General features: G+C 41.0%; 1 protein-coding gene across 1 annotated transcript in view; it reads right to left on the reverse strand.

Moving 5' to 3' along the window:
• The window catches only part of ADCY5 (adenylate cyclase 5), a 204,449-nt gene that overhangs the window by 62,719 nt on the left and 113,752 nt on the right, over window positions 1–27,978 (reverse strand). Inside the window, exons 2-3 of the mRNA XM_054277897.1 lie at window positions 21,817–21,966; window positions 16,645–16,766 (exon numbers count right to left, since the gene is read on the reverse strand). Coding sequence (XP_054133872.1) covers window positions 16,645–16,766; window positions 21,817–21,966 — 272 coding nt within the window. The remainder of the gene's footprint in view (window positions 1–16,644; window positions 16,767–21,816; window positions 21,967–27,978) is intronic.

Raw genomic sequence — 27,978 nt, forward strand, 5'->3', positions numbered from 1 at the left:
GGCTCTGCTGATGCTCAGGGGCTGCTGAGAAAAAAGGCACCAGACTGTCCATCATGGTCATCTCCTCACCTCAGTGGTCTGTCCCTCACTGACGGCACAGGAAATGGGAAGAAATTTAGATCCTGAAATCACTAACCAGAAGGGGGAAAATGCACCAGCCATGCAAAGAAAAGTTTTTCCATGACCTCCCTAGGTTTGCTGTTTACAAGCATGAGTAGCATCCCCAGTTACTGGAACTTAGCTATAGCTAGGCAACATCAGTACTCCCTTTTTTATTTTAAACATGAAAAACTTGCTATCCTCTCCTTCTAAACATTTTGAGTTACAAGATTTTCCTATTGCAGCAGACTATATTTAACCAGATTGATTTTTCACTGGAAACAGGAGTAATAAATAGTCTTTTGGGAAGAAAAGCTACTTGAGGAAGGCAAAACCAAATAAAAATAGATATACAGCAGCTACCAGCCAAACTATAGGTGTGACACACTATAGATGGCTTTGAGATGACTGAAAGAAATTTTAATCCTCCATCATTGCCAGCTAAATTAGATACTTCTGTCTGTCAAACCTAAAAAGGAGATCCAACCATTCTAAATAAGACTTTGCGTTATTAAGAAGGAGGAAATTCAGACCTTTTTTATTTAAGAAGGGACTGATGGGAATGTCAATTTTTTTCCAATTTCTCTGGTCAGGGAAAAAAATCATGTAAATGCAAAAGATGCCAAATCCATTCCATCTCCAAGGAAGTTTAAGAGGGCAAAGCTGAAGGATGGGGCCTTTTGCAGGAAGGACCCATGCACAGTGCTGACCCCAACCATGAGCCTTTGCTGTGGCTCTGAGCAAGCCCAAACCCACCCAGCTCTGCCTGAGCAGTACAAAAGAGCTGGCAGGTCTGTCCAAACTGGAGCTGAATCCAGTCCACACCAAAATAAATCTCAGATGTTCCACAAGACAGCCTGAAATCCAGAACTGCAGGTAAAAGAGAAAGGAAAAGCCATGTTCTGGTTTTCAAACTTCAGGTGTGCTTTTTCTTCGGAGTGTTCCTGCAGCCTGTTTTCTGAGCTTGGAGCAATCTCTGATACAAAAATCTTGCTGTAAACCAAGAAGTAGGACAGCAGAGCTAAGAGAATTCCGAAAAAAGGGACCAGCACAGTTGTAATTCTGTTCAGGGCAGGAAGGCACTATTGCTTCCTGCCTTCTCTTTGAGACAATACCTTTCAAAATTGACTGAAGTCACAGAAGCAGCATGGTAAGAAAGAGAAACAACTGAAAATTTAAGCATTAAAGCAAAAGAAAACCTGTTGCAAAGGGACCGTGTGCCAGCAATCCATCGGTTGTCAGAGAAGGTAAGAGAGAAATGTATTTTGTCACAGTTAACAGTTTCATAAGTGCATCCTGGCTCAGGCACATGGCAGAGAGATGAAATTGCTTCTAATCAGGTTTGTGATGCTTTCTGTTACGTATTGCCCAGGTCTTTGTATTTGATGGAGAAAGAATGAGCTCTTTATAGCTGTGAAAACTGCCTTCAGTCTGTTCTTCTCTGGTATCATGGATATTCAGGCTAACAATGATGCTTTTGTAGTCCCTAACCAAAAAGCTGCAGTGATTCTGCATGCAGCCAGCACTTCAATCTAACCTTACTTCTTCAATTTTTCCCAATGTTCTGCCTTTTGGGATTTATTTACTTTGTCATTTCAGCAAGTCAGGGTTTTCCCTCTGGAAAGTCACTACAGAATGAAAACATAACATTAGTATATAAATGTCATCATTTAAAACATTAAGGAGCAATTGTGCATTTCCCAAAGTGGGTAGGTAGCAAAATGCACAGACTCCCAATGGATCAGCTGAGAAGGAACAAGTGCTGTGATGTTCTGTGTACACTATTTCCATGGGTAGCTTATTAGATCAATAACACAAAGTGGCCATTTGGTGGGAAAACAGTGCTGAGGAGCACAAACATGAGTCTTCCTGCCCTTTTTGGAACAGTCAGCATGAGTTGACTCACTGTCCCCCCCTTCTATACTTTAAAATGTAGTTGAGCAGTTGTGTTTTTAAAATTACACTGATGAAACTGTAAAGAGAAATGGACCCAAAGCATTCAGAGACACTTAAGTGTGCACACTTTATAATGGTCACTTTTCTGAGAAACACTAATGAACATCAGTGGAGAGGAACTGTAAAATGAAGACATAATTCTTCATCAGGTACTTTGAAAGTTAAAATGGTTGCCCAAAGAAAATGGCACAGCTCATTAACTGAGGGATCAATGTTATTTGATTAATAAACAAACCTGATAATAAATTTAATAATAAACCACATTCATGTTTTCAGTGACAAGGGAGATTGGCTGCAATGTCAGAATCAAATGAAAAGGAAGAAATCTTGCAGGAAATTGAACTTGTTATCTGGTTGTTGTACACTGCATTAATTTTCCTTACTTGATAAGAACCAGTAATGAATAGATACCCTCAACTCACAACTAAAGTCTCCCAACTTTACAAGAGCTATAATTTAACATTAAGGATTTTTTCCCCTTTTTAAGATGTCACCTACCATCACATCTGAATTGCCCAGTGGCACTTAGGTTGATATCTATTTTTGGTTCCCTTTGGTGATACAGAAAACTCCAGCTTCCATGGAGAAACAAGGTAAATATAATTAAATTCTGTACAATTGCTATCAGCAGTAGAACCACTCCTCCTCAGAAGGCAGTTCAGGTGAATATAAGGACTTCTATGCAAAGATGGTCCTTGAACAGGGAATATGAAATTCCATGCACCTCTTCAGCCCCTAACATATCTCATATTCCAAATACTTGGCATATTTCCATGATTTCATAGAGAGTAAGCAGTGACACTGAGCAACTGTTAAAATGCCATTGGTGCTAGAGAAGCAACAACACACTATTTTCTAGAGACAGCAGTATGGTCTACAAATAAAATACAGAAAGATGCTCAAGGTGACATGGGAAAACCCTGGGAAAGCAGGAATGTGAATCCTGGCCTCCCAAGCCCAGGAAACATCCACACAAACCCCACTCCTGACATGCTGGAGCAGGAACCATGGTGAAGGCAGGTCTGCCCACTGCAAATGTCTCTCCAACTTTCCCCTAAATCTCCCCTGATTTTTGCACTCAGTGGTTTCTTCTCATAATGAAGCAGACATATAATTTTAACTTGATTTCAAGAGAATTACTGTAATTGCCACCAACAGAATAATAGATCTGCATATAAAGAAATGGCTTTTCTCTTGCCTTTTCCATTGGAAAATTTAATTTCTGTGTTAATGCATTAAGATATTTCACTAAGCCATTTGCTTGCTACTCTCAATATTCACAAAATATTATTACCAAATGTAGTTTCTGCAAACAGCTATTCGTTTACCAGTGTTCTAATATCAATAAAATCAGTAGAATCTGACCAGGTCTTTTCTACAGCATAGAAAGCCACCTTGGAGACCACTTAAACCATATAATATGGTAATGTGTCTCATAGCATAAAAATAAGAGGAAAGTTGCTGTTTCAGATCTTTCTACATCTATGCAAAACCAGTCTAGCTAATTTCTGTTTACTTTCTATGCCAGCACAGTAGCAGCAATTTTGGTTTTCACAAAGCTGCATGGAATGGAATATAAGTGCCAGGGAGGACACATGCCCATGTGAAGTCTAACAAAGCTGGCAAGAAAATTGTGGCTGACGAGTCACAGGACAGACAGGTTGGAACTTCTCCCCTTGGGGATCTGGGGAATCCAGAGCCGAATTCAGTTGCAGAGAAGGAAGGAGTTTGAGCAAATTGCCCCAAGTGAAATGTCTGTTAGAATACCCATGTTAACAGCCACACTGATCCTGTCCCCAGCACTGACACATTCAGGGTTCTAACAGATGCCTGGGATTAGAGTGATTTGCTCCTCCAGACAGGAGTAGGCATAGCTGAGGTGAAGTGTTCCTCAAACAACACATCTGTGCTCTCCCTGGGGTCCGTGCTGGGGCTGCGTGGACCAATGTGGCACCAGGTCCCACGTGAGCAGGGCCTGGGGCTGTCAGGCACATCTGGAGCAGAGGGCAGTGGGAGGAAACGGAGCATGCAAACACAACACAAACCCTAAAGATCTTTGAACAGCCTGCAACTTGCAAGATGCTCACTAAGGCAAAGTGCAGCTGTGCTATTTGGTGCTTGTGTGGCTGGGTTAAATGCTCCTGCAGTTCAGATATCAGGAGATGAGTCCCTATTCCTACACACCAAGACACTCTCCGGAAGCCAGAAAATGCTTAGCACAGCTACTCTATTTCTTAAACACCACAATAAACAGACTTGCAGAAGTGCTGGATTCTAATAGCCACTGAACAGAAAGAAAGCAAGAGGGGAGGAGGGGAAGTGCAGCAGCCCACACAACATCAAATGCTGGTAGGCTCAGTGCTAAATAGCAGATGATTCTTACTGAATAAGTGCCCTAGATTTTGCAAACAATACAGGGAACAAAAATAGAAACCCATTTACATATTGCTGTTAATAACTTTATTTATAGTGTCACAGCTAGAGCACAATAACTGCAGCCATGGCTTAACTTGAAAGCCATTCACTGTGGAGGAGTCAGACAGATACTGTTTTCTCAATCCTTATGCAACTGAAAAAAAAATCCTGCTAACAACACCCAGTTACCAGAGTCCTTGTAAACAGAATATGAAAAGAAGTTAAAAGCATTCAAATCCAAAAGCAAATCATCCCTGGGATCCTCTTGGTTTCTGGACCTTCTGGCTACTTAGGACATGCTGTGGTTAATCAAAGACCACCAGAGCTAGAAATCCTGGCAAGCAATTTTTCACTTCAGTTTGAGCCTCGTGATAGCACCTTACAGGAATATTTGACTGTTGTTTAATTTATTTCTTTGGTTGTTTTTTGTTTGTTTGAATTAAGAGGTACAGACAGGGCTCAGACTAGGACAGTAGCTACAATAAGAAACAGTATGCGTCCAGAATTAAAGAGAATCCCTCCCACATCTGTGCTGCCATCTACATGACTGTAGCCAAATTTTACCTGGGAGTCAAGATTCCTGCCAGATAAAATACCACTGGCCTGACACAAAACACTGGCATATCTTTAAGGTACAGAAATTTGTATCCTTGATTCCATAGTATTTTGCAAATGCCTGCTATTTACAAGTAAATGGAGTGAAACTGAAAGCAAGAAAACCATCTCCTATGACCCATCACCCAAAATGTGAGAAAACACGGATCTAATTTTCCCTCTGCTTGAATCCAGCCTGAACTGGACAACTGGCTATTTTGGATTGGGAACAGGGGTGCCCTCAGGACCTCATGCTGCAGCTGCTCATTACATATAAAATACTCAGAATAATTAGAGGCAGAGACGGCGAGTGCTCCTCTCTGCCCTGCTGATTATGGTGCACGCTGTGACATGGGACAGTGGGATTCAAGCTGCTGCTCCAGGGTTTGATTCTTTTATATAGAAAAATGAAACAGAATTAACAAAAGAAAATGAGGGTGCCTTCTTCATTTATGGCCTCTCCTAGGAGATGTGGCCTCAAATGCCCTCTGGTACATGGGAAAATCAAATTCAGATTAGCTACCCTGGCAGTGGGCTCCTGATGAGCATGGTGTGCCTCATCCCTTGTGCCTCTTCAGGTCTTTGCTGCCTCTGTGTTGTCCTTTCTGCCACATGGAATGTCAACTGAATTATTAATTCTCTGGGTTTCCATTTTAGTGAGGAACAGGAAGATGCCCCTTTGGCCTGGCAGCCCAGAAATGCCCTGCTCGCTCCCCTGCACCCATGAGAAGTGCTCAGCACAGAGAGTGTGTGTGTTTTTGCGTGTGTGTGTGTTTGTGTGTGTGTGTGTCTGTGTGTGTGTCTCTGTGTGTTTGTGTCTGTGTGTTTGTGTCTGTGTCTGTGTCTGTGTGTGTGTTTGTGTGTGTGAGTGTGTGTCTGTGTGTGTGTCTCTGTGTGTTTGTGTCTGTGTGTTTGTGTCTGTGTCTGTGTCTGTGTGTGTGTTTGTGTGTGTGTCTGTTTGTGTCTGTGTCTGTGTCTGTGTGTGTCTGTGTGTTTGTGTCTGTTTGTGTCTGTGTGTGTGTGTTTGTGTCTGTGTGTTTGTGTGTGTGAGTGTGTGTTTGTGTGTGTCTGTGTGTGTGTGTTTGTGTCTGTGTGTGTGTTTGTGTGTGTGAGTGTGTGTTTGTGTGTGTGTCTGTTTGTGTCTGTGTGTGTGTCTGTGTGTTTGTGTCTGTGTGTTTGTGTCTGTTTGTGTCTGTGTGTGTGTGTTTGTGTCTGTGTGTGTGTTTGTGTGTGTGAGTGTGTGTGTGAGTGTGTGTTTGTGTGTGTGTCTGTCTGTGTCTGTGTGTGTGTCTGTGTCTGTGTGTTTGTGTCTGTGCACACTCCCTGCTGGCTCCTTAGGCACAGCTCCTCAGAGCCTTCACCACACAGACATCAGGACATTTCTGCAATAGGAGCCAAGCATGTTTGAGCTCTGATCAGCCTCACCACCAAGTCAAATTAAAGAACTCATTGTCTGTCACAGGTTTTAACTTTTCAGGCAAGATACCATTTTCAGTTTACTTCTTCCCCCACTGCATACTTCAAGGAAAAGCAGCTCAGCAGGTAAACTACACCTGCAATTTCAGTGTCCCTGGGCTTTGCAAGAAATTTGTAATCACTTCCAATTTCAACAGAAAAATTTTACTCAGTTTGCAGCTGAAAATTATAAAGAGTACTAGATAGTAAGAACAGAATATCACTTAGAATTTACATTCTGTAACATAACTTTGTCTCTACATGAGACCTGTCCTCCTAAACTGTGACCTGATGGCCACCATGCCACAGAAGGGAAGAATCTTAGGGAAGAAAGGCGAGGACGTGAGTTTTTTTCTCATTTTAAATTGAAACAAAGTAGAACTATTAAATGAAAAGGCCTCTTTTTCTCTTGCCTGGAAAGGAAATTAATCTCACAAAGGGGCTTACAGTAGTTTTGAATGCAATCCAGAACAAAAGGTTCCAAATGAAACAGAATAATTATACTTTTATGGATCAGTTCTTGGCATTTGTTGAGGCCTGATCTGTAACTGCAATGCTCAAGTTCCCCAGAGCAGAAGCCAAAGTTTTGTTTGTTTTGTTCTACAAATTGATTCTTATTAGCTCATTCTTTGGAAACAGCCATGGCACAAAGCAGTGGTGCATTGGTGTGCAGGTTCCTGGGAATGGAGGCTTCCACCAATTCTGCTATAGCACATAACTGTCCACCTGCTTGCATCTGGTTTCCACTGCCCTTTCTTTTTTCCTCCAGAGATCCTAAAAATTGGTAAATTTGCTCCTTTCTTTCCAAGTTTTTTTTTTGTCTTCCCCCTATTTTTTGCTTACCTCCCCTCCCCACTAACATCCCATCAGCTCTGTGACACAGGTTCTCTCAGTTCCTTCATGGTCCAGGGAGTTACAAAGCACTTTTCTGAATTGCTGCTTCATTCAGCACTGATGTATGGGTCTGCCAGGCCTTGGAGATAACAGAAATTAAATAGTTGTGAGAAGAAGGAGGGTTGTCCTAGTAACCCTCTATTAGCAGCATTCCCCACAGTGAGCAGGAATGGAGCCAGTGCATGATCACACTCTGCAAAGAATCATGCTTACATGAAAAAAACCTAGCCAAAACACACCATCAAAACACCCCAAAACAATGAGCTGACATGGTGGACTAAACTGTCACTACTGTAACTCTGCTGGGACAATTCTCCACTGCTTCCTACCTGCACCTTCCCCTTCATGTGGGAGGACAAGTTGTGCTTCCAGGTGCTTTGCACAGCTGCTGCTGGGACACACAGGCATTTACAGCTGATCCTACAACTCAACAAAGCCCTGGACACCCAGCCTTCTGCATGCCACTTACTGGGGAGGTCTCTGCAACAGGAGGCTAGGAGAGAATACTTTCCTGATGGTGACACAGATCCAAGTTTTATAAATACTTTTATAAATATTTATAAATAGCACACCAGGTTTTTCATCTTGGAGGATAAGTTCTGTAAAACTGCAGATGAGGAAGTTGATTTTGAATGTTGATTATCCTCCTATATGTTTAAGGCATCAATTTAGGAGGTTGATTCAAAAAATGGACATGGTTACTGGTCAAGAATCTCCTTAGATTTTCTCAGTGCCTTTGAGAGCCTCGGATATTTGCTAAAATCACACACAACAACCACAAAGAGCTCTGCTGGTCATGGTATCAAGGAAGATAACACCTACAGTGCTATATTTTGGTTGCTTTTTAACTAGCATCACACAGACACTTCCCAGTCTCTGAAAGCTACCTGCAAACTTCCAAGTCCCCAGAATCTACACAATTTTACAAATCCTTATTCCCACAATTTAAAATTATGTTCATCTTTCTTGGGCTTTGTAACAAAACCACAAATGGGCACAGAAAAATCTCAGTTTTCTAAAAAGAGCCCTTCTATCATTCCACAAGGGCAATGCCATGCCAATTGGATGTGTGTGATGAAATGAATTAAACCTTTGGTCTTTTGCCTCCTTTGCTCTTTTGTGCAGTCCTCTGTTTCTCCTCATTTCTGTCAGTTTGTTCTGAAGTGACCTGTTCTTATCTTGGTTTCTTACAAAAACCCCACTAACAGAATTATGCAGACTGCACAGTCAGTACCAACCTCTCCCCAACTTTTTCACCACTTAGCATAAAGCAAAGCTAATAAAAAAGAGAAACTTTAGAAACTACACTATGACTTTCATTTACTGAAGGACATAGACTGAAGTTAGCAGTGGTACTAACTTGAGTCACAGGATGCCAGACCACTCAAGAGCTCTTCTCCATTAAATGGTTCCAGCTTTTGTCTCCTTCATTACTTATCCACTGTCAAAATTATATATACACCAGTAGGAACAGATGCACAAATTAGCAGCAATTGTTGATGGATATAAATACAGTATAAAACAAGAGCAGTTAATCCATCCCCATCAAAAACTGTGTCTCTGTTTTATAGCTTCTGTAAGAGAGCTTCAAATAGTTTTGCAAAGTTTCCTGCATTACAGAATAAAAAGTTTAACTAATTTTTGCTTTTCAGTCATTATCATCTAGGGAGGAAGCAAAAAGGTGGGATGATGATTTTAATAAAAACCTCTTCAAATGTTATATAAACTCAATGTTCTTAAAACCACTTTGCATGTTAACTACATGACAAAGCAGTTCATCAACTGAAATCTCACGAAGTCTTTACAGGAGAAAAGCAACTCTGTAAAAGCAAATTCAGAGAATGCTCAACTTTTCTTGTCAAGGTTACTCCAGATTACAGAGGACTGGGAGTGAATTAGCTGAATAAATGTAATATGATGGGGTTTTTTTACTATAAATTTGATACATTTGTTTTTATCAGACCAATCAGCAGTCATACATTTTTTAAAAATCAATTTCTTCTTAGTACTACTGAAGAAAAAAGAGAATCCAAATAACCTTGATGAGTTAAAATTCTGCTCTGTAAACTTCTGCAGGCACCTTCATTATTCTCTCCAAATTACTCTTCACAGCGTTTCATCATTAAAACATCTAACACTCTTCAATCCATCACCCTGTGAACTTCACAGGCCCTTGTGTACACTCAGATAGCAGGGTGTGAATTATACATCACAGGCCCTTCCTAATTGCTGCTGCCTGGCTGGTGGCTGCAGATCTGCAATCACCTGGCAGGCTGCACCCCTGGGACCTCATCCTGACTGCAGCACATGTGCTCAGGACGGGGTGCCTTGCACCAGGACTTTATCTGCCTTGTTCTGCACAGGGTACAAGGCTCACTCACAGCCCTGAGAACACCGGGGGCTCCCAGCAGGGACCAGGACCACAATATATTGCCAGCTCAAAGAGGAAGATCACAGAGCAAATGAATACTTCAACGAGTTAGCATGTATTTGTTCTTAAAGGTTGCTGTGCACATGCACAAAGAGGTAGGTTTGCTAAAATATAGAAAACTGCTGTCCTTATTGGCTTAGAAGTTTTCATGGCTGAACCATCATCAAGATCACTCCCTGTCTGGTGTTCTGGTGATCCCTGGCTGGATCACTCCCTCTCCATTTATTATGGAGAGGGAGTGATCCTGGGTTCAAACATCCCCTGTAATATCAACACTCAGACTTACTGCAGAGCTTTGAAGTGTGTCAAGGCTGCAATAAATGAATTTCTTTACACATGAATTTTAGTGTGAATGAAAATCTCCAAAAGATAAGTGACTTTTCCCTCTCAAAAACTACAAATTGATTAGGAAGAGACAAGTGATTAGTGGTGGTAAGAGCAGAGTATTTCACCTTCATCCATGGGTGAAACCTACTTCTGCACTTCCTCAAACTTATTGCTAACTTGAAAAAAAAAAAAAAAAAGAAAAATCTGCAACATTAAAAAGCAAAGATTCACATCTGCCAGGCATAGGTGAAACTCCCAAGGGCTGGTTCTTGACAGAGAGAGTTCCCATTTAGGTAAAATTCCCTGCTGTCATTTGGGGAAAGATGTGGGCAGGCTCATTTCCCTCCTACTCACTTTTCTCATCCTACAGCTTCAACCAGAAGTTACAGCAATTAAATGCTCTAAACTCACATGAAACCCACAGCTACCCCCACCTACAGGCAAAAATAACTTTCTACTGCTCGTGGGCACATGCCTTGAACAAGGAAAAGGAGGGAGAGGTCTTGCCAAGCCTCGATTCTGAGAAACAACCAACCAACCCATCAACACACTTTGGAGGAAATTGAAGCTCAGGGACTGGCACAGAGAGCAGCAGCAAGGATGGAAAACATGGATAAAAGTGGCTCTTGGGCTTTCTCCTTTCTTAATGATGGTCTTCCTTTTTTTTAAACAGAAACCATCAATTTTCATTCTGCCTCCCCACAGAAAGGAAAGAAGACAAGGAGGAAGATGGATTATACAGTAAATATTTTAAAAAGTTACTGCTCCTGCCCTTTCCTGGCAATGAGGCCTTCCAGAGAAATTAAAGCTACACAAACTTTGGCTGAGGTGAGGGACTGTGTAATATTTGAAAATATCCCTGTCAGAATTGCCAGAAATTTATACCTGCCATAATGTAACTCTTTTATTAAGGAGCATTAAGTCCTTCACCACCAAGAAACATTAAGAATGGATGTCCTGTGTGTGAGGAGAGTGGGAGGAGGGAAGAAAAAGATGTTTGCTTAGTTGAATTTTTCCTTAAATGTCCTAGTTCACAATTCCATAGAACCTCGCAACCCGGGAATTTAAAAAACTTCCTAAGCAACTAATAAGGCATCACAACACCTAAAAGGTGAAGAGGTTAAGTTGACACAGCTGGTCTGAATACCCTGACACTCAGCCAAAGTCGAACTCTTTGGTCATTTTCAAGAGGAGAACTTTTGGGTGTTACAATATCATTAAATCAGAAGACGAGTTACAAATGCTTTTCATTTAAAAAGCCGAAAGCAAATGGTCTTGTTTCATTTCTGCAAATGGTTTAGTTCAAGTTGTCAAGAAGTTTAAGAAACTCTGAAAGCAGGTTAATGTTGTTGAGTACATGATTCATAAGAATTATGTGAAGGGGTGAAGAGAGGAAACTGTCACTTTTACTGCACTTGGATGCCAGCCCTAAAATAAGCTTCTTGAAACAGTTCATTAAAGGAATTTCAATGACAAAGCCAACCTTTATCCGTTCACAGAGGACTTCAAGCCTCCTTTTATAGCACAGAGATTACTATATTTGGCCAAACCTAGATAACATTAAAGCCATTATCACTGCAGTGAGACACTATAAATAGCAATAGTAATGTAAAACACTTAAAATTCTGTCTGGGAAGCATGATAGATAAACAATATTATCTATGCATAATTTAGGGCTTGTCTATCAGCCATAATCTCATTCATGATAACATGAACAAATTTAGTTACATAATTCACCTTGTTGTTTCCCCAAAATTACTTGCATAGTCTTGGGAACTCCTTTCCTGATGGCTTTTGACAATAGACTTTATATTTAACACACACACATATGTGGGAAAGGTCAAATCATGCTCTGAGGTTCTCGATTTGTCAAAGTTAATTCTCATTCAATAAATCAGGACAGGAAAATGTTTCATTTTCTGCTTAAAGGTTCTGTTCATGTGCATTGAAAAAGAGGGTATTAACCTCAAACATTTGCATCTTTGTTTTGTCACCACTAAAATTTTCAGAAGAACGTGATCCTGAAACAAATTTTGCTGCCAAAAATTACAGGAAATTATATTTTCATTGTGGATAAATTAGTCTCTGAACTTTACTTTCCATAACAATAATCAGGAGATTATGAACTCATTTGCAGGAAATCCAGATAAAAAGATTTGCTCAAAAATGGTTGTCTTTTACCCATTCAGATCAAAAGTACCACAGTATTTTGCATTTAAAGAATCATCTTTCCCTTATGGAGATACAGCCCACCCTCTAAGGGAAGTGTACCACAGTAAGAAATATCATAGCAGAACTGCTTCTTATGGAAGGATCATGGCTGTGCTTTACAGACTTACTGCTGCTACTTAAGGAAGATCTCTTCTACACAGGTTTAAACTGACTTATTTTTTCCTTAAACAAACAAAAAAGGAAAAAAAAAGAGAAGTGTGTAACCTCTTTTTGTAAAAAAAAACACACAGAAAAACTCCACAAAAACCCCCCCCCCCAAAAAACCCCCAAAAAACCTGAACCATGTAACCTAGAGTCTAAAACTAAGCATATAAAAGCAGAACTGTAAAGTTAAGGACACTTCATTTTTAAACTAGCAAAGAAAACCTACACACATTAACTTCACATAATTTTAGATTAACGTTTTCTGCTGGTAGAGTGGTTTGGGTTTGGTTTTTAATTAAAATTAGAGGTGGTCCCAAAAGCCCAGACCCAATCATCCCTGAAAATGAAAATATTTAATCTTGTCTGGAAGAGAATTTAGCAAGCCACTTCTCCCACACAAAATGTCAAACCAGGCTAAGTGCACCAGGCTGTGCTCCAGTGCCTCCTCAGTTCAAAGGACCCAAGTTAAACCCATCTGGATGGAAACCTCCAGAGCCTCATTATTTCCTTGTTGACAGTGGGTTTGGAAAGCCACCTCACTCTGAAGATCCAGTAAAAATCAAGATGTTGGGTTCCAAGCTTTAAGATGACAATCAAACTTTTAAATTAATAGTTAACAAAAATTCCCATCCATTATACTTTCATTAAAATCTGCCTTTATACACAATCTTGGGGAATGGCAGGAGAAAGCATCACTGAATACAGCTGATGGAGAAGGAAAACCCCAGCTCTGTGCAGACCTTCCCACTCCTGTGAGCTGCAGAGGAAATGCTCCTGCTGATAAATCATCAACAGGAAGCCAGATTCAATGGCTGGGCACAGCACCCTTGCACTGACTTCACATACTTCTCAATTGCCTTGACACAATAACCTTTGGCTCATAAAAACTTAGCTCTTATGACATTTTTGAATAGTGACGAACGCAAACCAGAATTGCTTGGAGCGTTCTCCTCTCAAAAGCCTCCCCTTAAGCATTTCCCTATGCAAAGTAAAGAGCCTGCTTGCTTTTATTCAGCCAGTTCATTAATCAGCATCCCTGAGATGCTGCCTCCCCCCTCCAGGGTGTTTCTGTGTGCACGTAAATGCTTCAAAATCATCCCCAGCCATTCCCACTAGAGGTGGTTTCAGAGCACCAAGGCAAGAGCAAAGGCTCCGTGCTGAACTCCTGGTGTGAAATGAGTCATTTGTTCCAAATCATGTTTCCTTTCTTCAATATTCGCACTTAGTTATTCATTTCCCTAAAGTACATGAAGATGAGATGTTCCTGAGTTATTTTCTATTTGCTCTCAGCATATACACTATTTTATTCCTATTTCTTATCTCACTTTTCCAGCCTTTTCCATGATTTCAGTGGGCTGTGATTTAGGACCTCACAGGCACAGACAACAAAGCCCACACTTTGAGGAAGATATCATTTATGTTGTTTCCTCTTAAGATCTTTTGAGACCTTAGAGTCCCTTTGCACTGGAGCTGGTTGGTACCTGCAAGGGCCTGATTCCTAAACACTCATTAGCATGAGGAATAAAGTCAAAATTCCTTGTAAGCAGCAGAAGTGACACTATTACATAAATGCTTGTATTATTCAATAAATATGCAAGATATGAAAATTAAATGTTTGCCAGAGTTCTGTTAGCTACTCATCAGGAACTGACTGGTGCACATAGCCATTTATGTATTTGTGTTTCACCTTTCATGTTTCTTCACAGCCATAGCTGAAAATCATAACTCTTCTCTCTTTCTATACTCTTAGCCATGTGCCATTTTTTGATGCATCTTTTGAGATCTCCATACCAGCCATTATCTTTGGTCTATTTTTCTTCCAGTCACAATTGTTATATCAGATTCCCCTTCCCCTTTAAAATTTTTCATTTGCAAACTTAGTTCATTGTTTATTTATTTTTTGCATATGTAATCATATAGATTAAAACTTCAAATCAGTATCATCCTAAAGAGACAATCAGCTTTACTAAGATTTGATCACTGAACCACTTTCAAACCTGCAAAATAATGACATATGGAAATTGATGTGGAAGACTAAAATACCATAGTCTTATGGCATGCTAATGAATTGCACTTAGTTTGAATGTCAGGTTGACCTTTGAGTAATGGAAAAAAGTAATTCACAATCAGCATCTATCACAAGTAATTTACACACCTACTTGAACAAGCTCAGTGTCATTAAGGAAAAAATGAATGTGAAGACACAAAATGTAATTTACTGTAGCACAAAGTCTGCTGAGGGCACTGTGGATGGCCTCTTCCCCTCCTCTTCATCACCATGCATATATCCTTTATTTTTCATCACTGAATGTTACTGTCTTTGATTTCTGATACTGATTTGTCTTCATTGTCTTGCTAGTGGATCTTTATCTCTTTACTGAGTCACAACCAAAAAAACTGAAGGACTGAATTCCATCTAAGCCTGCACACAGACTCTCCCTGATTTCAGTGAGTTTTATATAAGACTACATTCAACACTGAGCAAGCTCCCAATTTTCTGCTTGTACATTGCCTCTCCCAGCTACCCTCAATCCTAAGGTAAAGTCTTCAAATGCATCAGAATTTCATGTGGATTTTTTTCATGTCAGCTACTGGAGGGTGCAGTATGTTAGAAACTCACTTTTACTTGCTAAGCCTAAAGTGTCAGAAAATATAATTCAACCACATACTAAAGCTGCATGAGAGAGAAAAGCTACAGAGGGAGTTCACAGGAAAAAACTCTTGTTGTAAGGGGAGATGGAAAAGGGAAGCTCTCTGTCCCCAGTCCCTGTGTCTCAAAAGAAGCATTTGTAGACTGACAGAGCTGTTACACAGTTCCAGGACCTGGCTTAGCTGAGACATAAATGTTCTCCAAAGAGATCAGGTACAACAGCAGAGGTGAAATGCATTAAGATCACGTTAAACTTTGCAAGTGCAGCCTATACAACTATCAAGCCACCTAAAGTACTATATTATTGCATCTTCCCTGGGAAACTGGACAGGGGAACCAGGAGATGTTCAGAAGCTCCTGGGGCTGGACTACCCCAGCAGCACAGGCTGAGTTTGATTTTGCATGACTTGCCAGAGATTGGATATCAAACTTTTCTCCTCATCCAGGTAGACCAAGGAGCAACACATTGCTGGGTGACTGAGCAGGTGTCAAGGCTGTCACTAATGGACCCCCTGCTTGCAATTCCAAACTGCCAGAAACCACTCCAGAAAATGTAGACCTTAGCCAGGCTCTGCAATTCACCCTGTGGGAAGTGCTCCCAATTTTTAAATTGCATTCCATCATCTCTTATCAAAAGGGTGCTTGTAATTAATTACAGAAATCACAGAATCACAGAAATTCTAGGTTGGAAGAGACCTTTAAGATCATCACCATGTTCTAACACCTCAACTAGATCATGGCACCAAGTGCCACATCCAGTCTTTTTTTAAACTCTTCGAGGGATGGTGACTCCACCGCCTCCATGGGTAGACGATTCCAGTATTTGACCACTCTTTCTGTAAAATACTTCCTCCTTAATTCTAGCCTGTACCTCCCTTGGCGCAACTTGAGACTGTGTCCTCTTGTTCTGTCTGTTGTTGCCCGGAGAAAGAGACCGACCCCCAGCTCACCACAGCCACCCTTCAGGAAGTTGAAGAGAGTGATAAGGTCATCTCTGAGTCTCCTTTTCTCCAGGCTGAACAACCCCAGCTCCCTCAGTTGTTCTTCATATGGCTTGTGTTCCAAGCCCCTTACCAGCCTCGTTGCTCTCCTTTGGACACGCTCAAGCATCTCAACGTCCCTCAATTGTCCAGAAATAACTCACCCCCAGTATAATACCTTCTCAAAACCATCAACACGTACTCCAGCAAAGAAATAAGGAAAAAAAAAGGAAAATGTAAGGGAAGAGCTCAGTTCAAGTAGCTTCTCAAAGGAAGACATTGCTTGAATGAGGCAATCCTTCCACCATCTTATAAACAAACTTTCAAAAGTCAGCTAGTGACACTTCAGAGCCTTTACACTGATTTTGGATTATGTGTCATTGACATCTTCATCCCTGGGCATTCAGGGCCAAGCACTGGGAGGGTCCCTCCTCCCCCATGGCTGGGAGACAGGCTGCTGTTCTTACCTGACATTGTCATGCTTCTGGATGTAGATCTTATGAAACATCATGTCTTCCTGTTTGGCATTAATGTCAGCTTTCATCTCCATGGCAACATGTCGAGGAAGTACAGAGAGCAGGAGACGCTCCTGTGGAGTCAGACAGATGAACCAATTAAAACACCTGCTGCCCAGTTAACAAACACACTTTGTTCCTTACTGGGGAGAAATGACTCATCAGTTTGGTGAGAGATGAGTACAGCCAAGCAAAATGGGCTCCATAACCCCAGGAGCTGATCCCCTAACCAGTCATATGCAATTGCCTTCCCAACCCCACAATAAGAATTCAATGGTTTTAGAAGAAATGTATTATGTTGCATTCCAGGTGCACTGGGCTTACAATTCATGGCTGCCAATTCTCATGCCAGCCATGCAATTCAAAGAGTGTCCATGCAATGTTCTTGGAAGGACTCTGATAAATGAGATTGTCTGACCTCCCACACAGTCTCTGCACACCACCACCAAGTCTTCCTTCACCTAACACCAGAGGAATGATACCCCAACACCCTTGGGCACTATTTAAAATTCCTTTCTTGCTTATCTAATTATCTAAGCACATTCCCCCAGCAGGCACAAACCTGCTCTTAGCAGCTAAAATGTCGTAGAAACACCCCAATAACACATAGAAACCCCCGATGAGAAGTGCTACTGCTACACTTCAAACTGCTGGTAGTGCCCAATTGCATTAAGATCTGTAAACCCACCCACTCACCTACCAAGAGTATTTTCAAAAACCACAAACCATCAACAGTTTGTGGCTCTCCTTGCCCCTCAATTGGCACTTTCATTTACTGATCACAGATTTTGTGTGACTTTTGTAACATTACTTTGCAAGCTGTTCCTACAGAGTATGCAAAAATTGACAAAATGATGACTTCCTGGTGATTTTCCTAAAAGCTCACATAAAAGCAAGTGCTTGTTATTATTCTAAATTTGATGCCAATTTCACACAGAAATTATAGAATTTAAATCTGCAGGTAATTTGTGCCCCAGGGATGCGTTTTTGTATATCAGGAATCACACCTGAGAATTCTGCCCAGAGCTGCATTCTATTCCCAGTCACACCCTGTGAAGTTCAAAAGGTTTTGCTATGGCTCATGAAGGTGGGGAGCATCTCCTTTGGGATCAGCTCTGCTGTGGTCTGGTCCAACCTGCAGGCAGTGCTCTGGAATAGCTGAAAAATCCCAAAAGTGGGATTTTTTTTTCTTGTGTCACTCTTTTCTTTATTTTTCCTTCCCTGCAGTGAGCAGGAGGAAGAGAAGGGCCTTCCTTCTTGATGACACAGAAGGAAGGTCCCCAGCCTTATCTAATAGCTCATTAACTCTCAACAACACAGGGAGCAGCAGGGCTCAAACTCAGGCCTGACTCAGAGGGGTCAGCAATCCTGTCCCAAGTACTCACGTCACCAAACCACTTGCCCATGCTGCAGTTATAGGTAGCTTTTTGGCTTCTAATTCCTAGCTTTAACTGAAATTTCACCATTTTTTTCTTCCTCTAAGGAGAGAGAGGAACCCTGGGGGAACCAGAGGAAGGTGAATTCACTGAAAATGTGCTCAGCATGCACTGAGACATTTTATAGTCTGTAGCACTGCCCAGTATTTCTTTTAACCATAAACAGAGCCTGCCTTCAGTCTTTGAAGAGATAGTAATAACACAGAAGATGTGTTGGAGGGATTTCTATCTCTGCTTAAAACTGCAGCAGTCATGAAAATACACTTGTTTTTTAAAGTACTGTCACCGTCACTAGCATACTGCAGGTGCTAACAGTTACATATCCTTATTTTTTTTTAAAAAAAGCAGCTCATGAATCATGCACGTGTCCTTAGGCTTCTGTCAGCTATTGGTGCACTCCTTGAGTGGAAAAGCACAACACATTTGTATGCTTTCCAGAGTAAATGCTGCATACCCTGTTGTCATTTGCATATTCTAATAGGCATCCTCAAATGTGTGAAAGCTGCTATTTTATGTGTGATTTTACACATCCTCTAAGTAACTTGGAGCTTTACGGGAGGTTTGGGGGCACCCACAGGTTTGGAACACTCCCTGTGGGCGCATGGGCACGGAGCATTACTCGCTTCCAAAACAGAGAGAGGAGCCTGAGTGCCTGTTTGGAGCATTCCAGGAGATTGTCACCTACATTTCCGAGTAGCTTTTACTTGAGAGCCCCCACCCCTACTCTTCCTGACACCACAGGAACTTGCCAGATTAAACCACCAATATTTTCAAGACACTTGAGATCTCCAGGATCTGCACTACTGCTGCTCTGAGCTAATAATCAGGGGATGAGATAGGCTCATCAGGTGAAACAAATGCACGTGGCACAACATCCCTTCATGCAGCTACTAATTAGGAAGTTGAATTGCGTTACAGAGCCGAGCCTTATCTTTATTCTGTTTGCTTGGAGTCATCACAATCACTGAAAATAACCTCTGAAGGAGAGGAGAAGGCTGTAACAGGAGAAGGCTATAACAAGTGCATTTGTAAGGCATAAGCCACATGAAAAGGCCTTCAAAACAACACAATCCCTGTGTTTTATTTCAAATGGAGCAGAAAAATGAGGGTGTCCACTAGAGAACAATTTCCATTTTGCTCCAATAACTAGAAAGTGCTGCAGCCCTCGCTGTAAAATCCTGTATTAGGCACCAGTGAGGTGACCAGGACTGGTGTTTTACAAGTATAACAAGGCAGCATTCTGACCTGATAAAAATGCAAGAGCAAATCCATATATAATTCTCCCTTCAAAATAACATGCAAGTATAGTTCCACTGAATTATACATTAAACAACTGCATCCCAAGGACAACTAGTCTCTAAAACAGGCACATAAATGAAGGAGCTCAACACAGATCTACCCTGTTTACATATGTACACATGGATATATTTGTGCATGGGCACACACATCCCCACAATGACTCTGCAAAGAAATTTTAACTATTTATGAAGTCCTCTCCCAAGATGACCTCAAATCACTGTGAATATTTAGTATGTTAGGATTTTCCATTTCTCCTCAGATATAGTAACAGTTAGTTTTTACCAGAAGTGATGCTGAGATGAAAAAAAGGAGAGAACAACTTTGCAGAAGTGATGCTGAGATGAAAAAAAGGAGAGAACAACTTTACAGAGACAGAAGACATGCAATGCTAGAATTAAGACAGTGCAGTCCCAACAACCCATCTCTTACCCAAATGCTATTTGCTCTCTACACAATGTGGAGAACACATGATTTTTCATCCAAGAATATTTTGTTTTGGGCAAACAACAGCAATTCCTGTTATGGCTCTGCCCTAGCTTATCTCAAGTAATGAAATCACAAGTCATCTTTTTTCTGCATTGGATATTCTGGAATTTCTATTTACTTCTAGGCTAATTTTGGGTGCTGTAGATGCTTAATAAAGGAAAATACAAGGTCATTTGCCTGAGAAAATCTGCCTGCCTTTATAAGAGAACAGCACACAGCAGCACCATCGATCTCCAGAAAAAGACAAGCAACTATAAATAACGGTGTTGGGCTGTGCAGTTGTGTTTTCCTCCACCCCTGTTTGGACATGTGGGCTGAGCTGTCCTTATTTGTGTCTGCTGTCACCTCGTGCTTATCTCAATGCATTATGCATGGAGTCATCTGAACTGAACCTGGAGATCAATGTCAGCCCAGGCTGTGGCAGCAAATAATCTCATTAGGAGTCTCCAGCTGCCAGGACCCGCAGTCACTGCTGCAGGCACTGAGGAGCACTTGGCAGGGACTGGCTTTGACCCATGGTTTTCTGATGTCCTGGCTTTCTTATGTGTGCTATGCTTCCTGGAGAGGGGGAGAAGAAAAAAGCACCAAGACAGGGCATTTGTCAGGGCTGCTCCAGGGAGCTGCTTCTGAGACAGATGTGCCCAAATGCAGCAGAGCACAGGCATCTGAGCCACGCTGCTGAGGCTGCCTCTCAGCAGGGAGCACAGGGCTGAAATCAATGAGTAAAATGAAAATTCTCTTGGCTCAGTCCTTTCCTCCACTTCAAGGTGTGGAAGGAAGAGGCTGCTCATTTCATCTTTCTGATACAATATTTGTTGCAAAGGAAAAAGGAGTCTTGAGTGTGAATCTTGTTTTCATACAGAAAGGACCAAATAAGCACATGCACATGTTATTTCACAGCAAGGATTGAACAGCAGCTATGTCAGCCAGAGGTACCTCATGAAACACTGCCAAAACACAAATCCATAGATGCAGATGGGCTGAGACATGAAGGAAAATGAAATTGAGTTGCCACAGCGATGCAAAGACTCCCCAGCTGATTAATTCCTCTGACCTCTCCCCAAACCCACAATCAAGCTCTGAGATATCTCCCAAGGGATGAGTGGAAGTCCCATTTCATGATTAATTTCAAATTGGACTGAACAGACCACTATGAGATGCAGTGCAGGGCAGAGATGTGTGTTAGTTAGCAAGGGAATAGTTAAGCTGCCCCAAAAGACCTTCTGTGTCTAATTCTGAGACACAAGAGAGTCATTGCAAGAGAACTCACAAATGAATTAGGGGAGCACATACATTCAGCACCCTGACAACTAAGCTGTATGTTGGCAGCAAGAGAGCTTTTTTAGCAAAAAAACAATGAAGCTCATGATGAATCCTAATTTTTGAACAAATACAATTAATTTGAAGACAATAGGATACAGAGAGGTGTGTAAGCAGGTAGGAAACTTTGGGAAAGGAGGGAAGAGGACTTTCTTTGGAGGCATCAAGGAATGTTATGTTGTGTGGACCAATTCTTGCCTGCCTTACAGCTCTCTTTTGGCAGTGGCTTGACATGACAATTGTGCCAGGCTTTGACCTTACCAAGAGGGTTGCGTCTGTATTTAACACTTGGCAGCAATGATGGGTGCAAAATCTATGCAGACTCTTTGTGTAATGTGTAATTTTAATCCATGGAGCACATGCCCCTGGATATGTAGCTTGTCTCTCGAAAAGTCCATCAGAGACAAGAACTACACCCCTGAGCTTTCTTTCAAACCTTTAAAAATCCTGTTCTCCAACAACAACCTATTCTTGCCTGGATTACTCATGAAGCAAGAAGCCTGCAATGCCATCCTACAGGAACAATTTGCATGCTAATTCTGTTTCAGCATTTTCATGCTTTACTTCCAACTGTTGCTCTTACCTGCTGCTGGTTTTCCCTTTGAGAATGCAGCCTGGCTTGTATGCATTCCCTGGTCTCCTGGAAAGCCTGTCTTTGGGACACCTCTGCTGGGTAGTGGGTACACACGCCTACAATGTTTGTACAGGAGAAGATGAGAACATTGGAGACCAGCTGCAAAAAAAAAAAAGAAAACAACAACAACAACAACAAAAAAAAAAAAAAAAAGAAAAAAAAGAAAAGAAAAAGAGAGAAAAATACTTGGTTACACTTTGGAAAACTGCCATTGGTAACAAAACACCAGCCAGAATCCAGCCCCTTCCATGACTCCTTAAACCAACACATATTTAAACCTCAGGCTCTTAATTTTAATGAATTTTATCTCTCTAGTCTTTAAAATATAAAACTTCCATATATGACCTCAAATATAGGTTCTTTCCACTGTGTACTATTTCACAAATAAAAGATACAATTCGACTGGTAATTCTGCAATCTTGCCTTTGGTTATCTATTATCTGGGAACTACTGAGACAAATCAGTCTAAAAGTGCATCATTGCTCCATCACTGGAGGTCACATATAACTCATGCAGAGAGATCTGGCAGAGGAACACTAATATTTTCATGTTTGTGCACCTACATATTTGGCTCAAAAACATTTCAAAGGTACAGTAACCATTGTTTTGAAATAGTGCTTAAAATACTGAATGTAAAGTGTTGGTATTCACAAAGTTTCAGAGAAGTTTTTATAATCTAGTTCCAACTCAAAATTTTATGTTTCTAGATAAAAACATATGTTTTTTACATTTCTATGGATGAGTACAGAAATGAGTTGCTAAGTCTGAAGCATATTTCAGCTGGACAAGCATGAAGGAAGAGCTATGTCACTCTTCCACTCCCATGCATGTTATGTTTTGTAAGGAAGCAGTCACATAAAAGGTTGCAACACAAGGTTTCAGCAAAAGTTATTTCCCAACTATTTTTTAATAAAAAGGAAAAAATATTCATGCCCATTGCTGGTATTTGTTTCAAGCAGAATGCTCAAAGCCTGTTCTGATGGCTTAATGTAAACATTTCTCTTAACAGAGGCCAGTCCCAGTAGGACTTTTTGAGACTTGCACGAGCTGTACTGGATCACCCTTTGAGGACAGACTTATTTGAAACACCTCTCATCTCTTCCAGGGGAAAAGAAAGTCAGACCTCCAAGATTCTTAATAATACAGATCTTTGCTCTCTTCCCTAATGAGCCCAAATATACCCTTTGCCTTTATTAATTTTTTACTTGCAGAATAAAAAAAGCAGTTTCCAGCCCAGCCCATTCCCTGAAAATATGGAGACACTCTGAAGGGCAGGAGAGCTGCAGGACACCCCTCAAGCCCTGAGCTCACAGGGGGTGCTCAGAACTTCCCAGACCAACTTGGACACTGTGGAGGAGAGAGGAGCTGCCTCCATCTCAAACATGGACCCACATTTCCAGAGTAACAATCACTCCATAAAAATCTGACTGGTATTACTCCAACTGTCTGATTACATTCCTACGCTAAGGACAGCAGCAATTCTTTTATTGACAACTCCAACTCGAAACAGGATTTAGGCAGAAAAACCTCATCTTTCAGCTCAAAATAAGCAACACCATCAACCACAGCCAGAGGAGGGACTCCTCTCTGTGGATGGCTGCCAGTAGATGACAACACTCCAACTTCCCAAGATCCTGCATCCAAGCGCTGCATTTTAGGCCATGCCCCTGCAGTGAGTTCCCACATTTGTGTGCCACTCTACAGCACAAGGACCTGCAGGTCATGGACACCCCCAGGTGACTGTCACCAGTCCAGATCTATTGGCAGACAACATGGATGAAATTATTCTCACCACCTACTGATGGGTCCCTCCATGCAGAGCCCACAGATGGCACAGAGGTGTGATGAAGATGCAGGTCGCACATGAAATAATCTAATACTATCTAATCCAATACTAAACCCACACATCCCCTTCACAATTGTATTCTCATTCAGCTCTTTCTAAGCCTGGTTGGATCCTGCCAGATCCAAGGTTCTCCACCTCTCTCCCCCAAGCTGATCAGACACCAGTCAGCCCCCACCCAAATCCTGCCCACTTAACCTGAGCCAGTCCTGCATCCCATGGGCATTTGATGCTATTTTTTGGTGATAACAGTGATTTCTAAAGATGATAAATCCCTCCTAGCATAAAAAACCTTCAGCCAGTGCTTATTCTATTGAAAAAAACCAAACATAAACAGGGTGTCAAAATAGAGCTTTCTTAGGATTTACTCTAGTTCTGACTTTATGGGTGCACTGATTGAGACTCTCAACCAATGTACACAACTTCTACAAGTTCAACCTGGTTAATATGGGCTCAAAGGGGTTAAAACTAAACAGCATCTATTGCATGTCCAGATTACAGCAAGGCTCCCAAATCCTCACTATTGGAGTTGTGCAGTGCTTAGAAAATTTGCCAGGGAATATAAAATTACATAAGCATGTATGATATCTTTTGAATGGATAAAACTGAGAACAACAAATGTTTTAAGGAAGTAAGCAGTATTCAGCTTAATCCCAAGACTCCAAGATTTCATTTCACTTCCAGTCACTAAACCCCAAAAAACCTCCCCAAAGCAGTGACTCAAGTCTTGCACCAAGAACAGGAGACAAAGGGTGGTTTAGATGCCAGGCAACATATCAAGAATTGATCCAGCAGAAAGAGGAACACCTCAGCCCTGAAAGCAAACTCTTTTTAGGTCTTTCTGGACAAATGGTGTTGTGCCAACAAAAAGTCCCCCCAATGGGGTACATGCACAACAGACACAACTGCTGCGATGATGCCTTAAACAGCCAGGCTGTGCTGTTCAGGGTGTGTGGTTCATACTGGACACTGAGACAGGGAGTACAAAAAACACCATCAGAACTGACATTATTGATAACATTTTTGAAACACCAAGCAGTTTAACTTTTCAGCACTCACATCACTTTACACAAACCCAAGGGACTTCACAGACTGATTTACAACATAGACTCAGATGACCATGCTTCATCAAGTTGGAACAAAAACTATATTGCAATGTAATTTTCAAGTAGTGGGGGGACAGGTATCTGTATTTATTCTGTTTAGCAGGAGCTCATTTAAATTACAGTATGGCATCTTTGCAACACCCTGAAACACAAGGAGTGAAATTACTCTGTATTATCTCTGTTACTGTGTAACTTTTCTGTGAAAATATTAAAGATCTGCAGAGATTTAAAACTGAAGCTCCTTTTATTTGCAGCCACACTTGTTAGTGAGAATGAGAATTTTGTTCAATATCTGTTCACAATAATTTTCTACACAGCCATTTTAAAACACAATAAAGGAAAAAAAATCCTAGGAGCAACCGTTTTTTTTTTTTTTCACAGTCCTCTGTCTTAACAAAATAAATTTATATCCTGTTTGCCAAATGGTACTACTTGCTTATCAGCTTCCTTGCCATTTTGCTATGGTAACCAGCTTCAGTCCCAGGAGGAAAGAGATGATGTAGATACTAAAAATCTGATTCCCTAAGCTCCATGGCCTGAAAAGTAAAAACATATTATGGCAGCTATTTCAGACAATCTGTGCTTGAAGAGCTGTTCAAGGCAATGGAAAGATAAAATTGTCTGTTTTGTAGTTGACTTCCTTCCCCTGCCTAACTAGAGATTTAAAGTAAGAAGATTGCTACCTTTCTGCTTTTGGAATACAATAGTTTATAAAGACCATTTAATTACATGTAACTCCAGGTAGGCTAATAAACCTGCCTGCAGTATTGGCACGTGTGATATTTCATAAACTAACACGTTCACTCCTCCATGACCTGGGTGAGGCAGAGAAATGCTGCTCTCCTGGTGCTACCAAGGCAAAGCTCTTCCAAGGTGATTCAGCACCTAAGGAAGAGCTGTGTGCTATGAGGGGTTTTCAAAAACCACAGTGGCTCCTTAGTGCCACTGAAATAATAGATCCCTCAATCTCAGACAACAAAACAGTTTCCAGTGGCTTTGATTTCATCGCACAAACAGAGCACTGCAACGCCTTTGTTGAATCTGCCGCAGGAAACTGTTTTCAATAATTTTTTCCCCTGGTGACTGAAAGGGAAAAAAGAAAAGAGATGGAAACAGTTTAGTTCCACATGTTCTAGGAGTTATGAAAACCTGGTATTACAAAATCAAAATGAAGAGCTAAATTTGGCCTGACACCAGTGTTACAAAATTGGTGTTTTGGGCACCTCAGGCCAAGCTGAGGAAGAAGCAGGATGTCTCAGTGGCCAGGAGAGAGCCTCCAGACCACCACAGCACAAAAAGTATTAGCTTGCAGCAATATTGCCACACTTCCCCCTGCTGTGTTTCTATTCGATAATTCTTCAAACACCAGATGCTATTCAATATGTAATTAAGAGACAACAACATGCTTAAGAGAAATAGCATCAAGATAAATTTAGTTAGTTCCCTACTTCTGCCAGAGCAAACAAGGCTGGCTACTGACATGAGAAGGTGGGCCATGTTCCTTGCAATAGCATTGCTTATCATAAAAGTCACAGTTTATGTTTTTTTTTGCCAAGTTACTCTGCTTTGGCCCACTTCTGTTGCAGAGGCTCAGGGTTACTTCTGTTCTAAGATCACAGCATTAGGCTATTCCCTTTAGTTTCCAACACCACTAACCACTATTCTGTTTTTCTATTTATTTTTCATTTAAATCAAAATACTGTTTCAATATTTTCATAAGGTCCTGTTTTGCAAACAATTACTTTTGAAGCTTTTACTGTGAAGCGATAAAACTGCCACAAGGAGAAATAAAGCACATATATGGAGATTTAGAAGTCATAGGAAACAACCTGCAACAAACACCAAACTATGTACCCCCTCTTTCAGTGTGACACCGCTCTGCCTCAGCTTTCCAACTCTCATGATACTCAGCCAGTAGCAAATTGTTTGTTAAAGTGATCATCTGTGCAACTGCCAGATTAAAAGCAGCTAACACTTGACTTTCTAAGCTGCATTTCAAAGTGGTTGTATATTGAATTAGCAAAGTGGTCCAATTATTAATTGCAGGGGCAGACACTGAGATTATCTTTACTTTTGAGAGTTACTTTTTAACCTTTAAAAATTATTATGAAATCTTGAATACTTATTGTAAACAATGTAAGAACAAAAATATGACGATTACAAAAGCTCTAACTATCCAAGACAATTCTGCTACACCAATATGTGCAATCATGAATTAGAAGTATGGATGAATTCTAAAGACAAAAAACACCAACATTATGAGAAAGTGTTATTGTTATAAGATATAGCTGGTGCTATTTTTTAAACACTCTCCCTGAACTGCAATTAACCCTCTATTGCCTCTTTATACACTACTGTCTAATAAAAAAAATTGGAGCAGCTACAGAGCCAAAGGCATAATGAAAATTAAAATGAAAGACAACATCAGCTGGCTCCAAGATCAAATTACTCATGTATTTGTGTTGTATATACAACAACATCTTTCATTTCCCAGAGCTACAGCCAGCAGAGTACTAAGATAGTGAATATTTGTAGATTATGCTAGAAAGATAATTAAACAGTTAAAGTCACATGGTCTTCTCCAGTGTTTGGCTAGTAAAGAACAGTGTAAGTACTAGTGAAGAAATCAGGAGGTTTCAATTTCAAATGCTGCAAGTACTTCGACTGAGTATTGAGGGAAAACTGCAATATCCAAAGATTACACCAATACACCAGAGCCTCAGAACAAATTTTCTGAAGGTGCTGTGTGCTGCCTTCCCTCTGTTCTGCTGCTGCTGTACCACAGCCACTGCCTGGATCTTGAGCAGAACAGAAAAGCAGTGACAGCCACCACCTTCCAGAGGCTGCTGTGACACAAGAGCAGTGCTGCTGAAGCCAGTGTCACGAGTTTAAATGCCTCCCTAAGTCATAGCTGAACTACTGCAAAGCAGCAGAATTCTTTAGAGAGTATTAGAGAGCGATGTTCTACACGTGCACTAAATCTCTTCAGCTGGTGGAGAGAACAAAAAATGTCTCTGCAGAAACACTTCTGAAACTTTTCTGATGTGCCTTCTGTTTGGTGAGCCTACAAGGAACAAAAGCTGCCCACTTCACTCTTTCAACTAGATTCTATATTTAGCACAAAGTTACTTGCTGAGAGTGACCTGTGGTATTTTGGGTGAA

Source organism: Melozone crissalis, unplaced genomic scaffold, assembly GCF_028551555.1.
Source record: "Melozone crissalis strain CALT ecotype California unplaced genomic scaffold, PUWL_Pcris_2 ptg000023l_1, whole genome shotgun sequence".
In the NCBI taxonomy this organism is placed as follows: domain Eukaryota; kingdom Metazoa; phylum Chordata; class Aves; order Passeriformes; family Passerellidae; genus Melozone; species Melozone crissalis.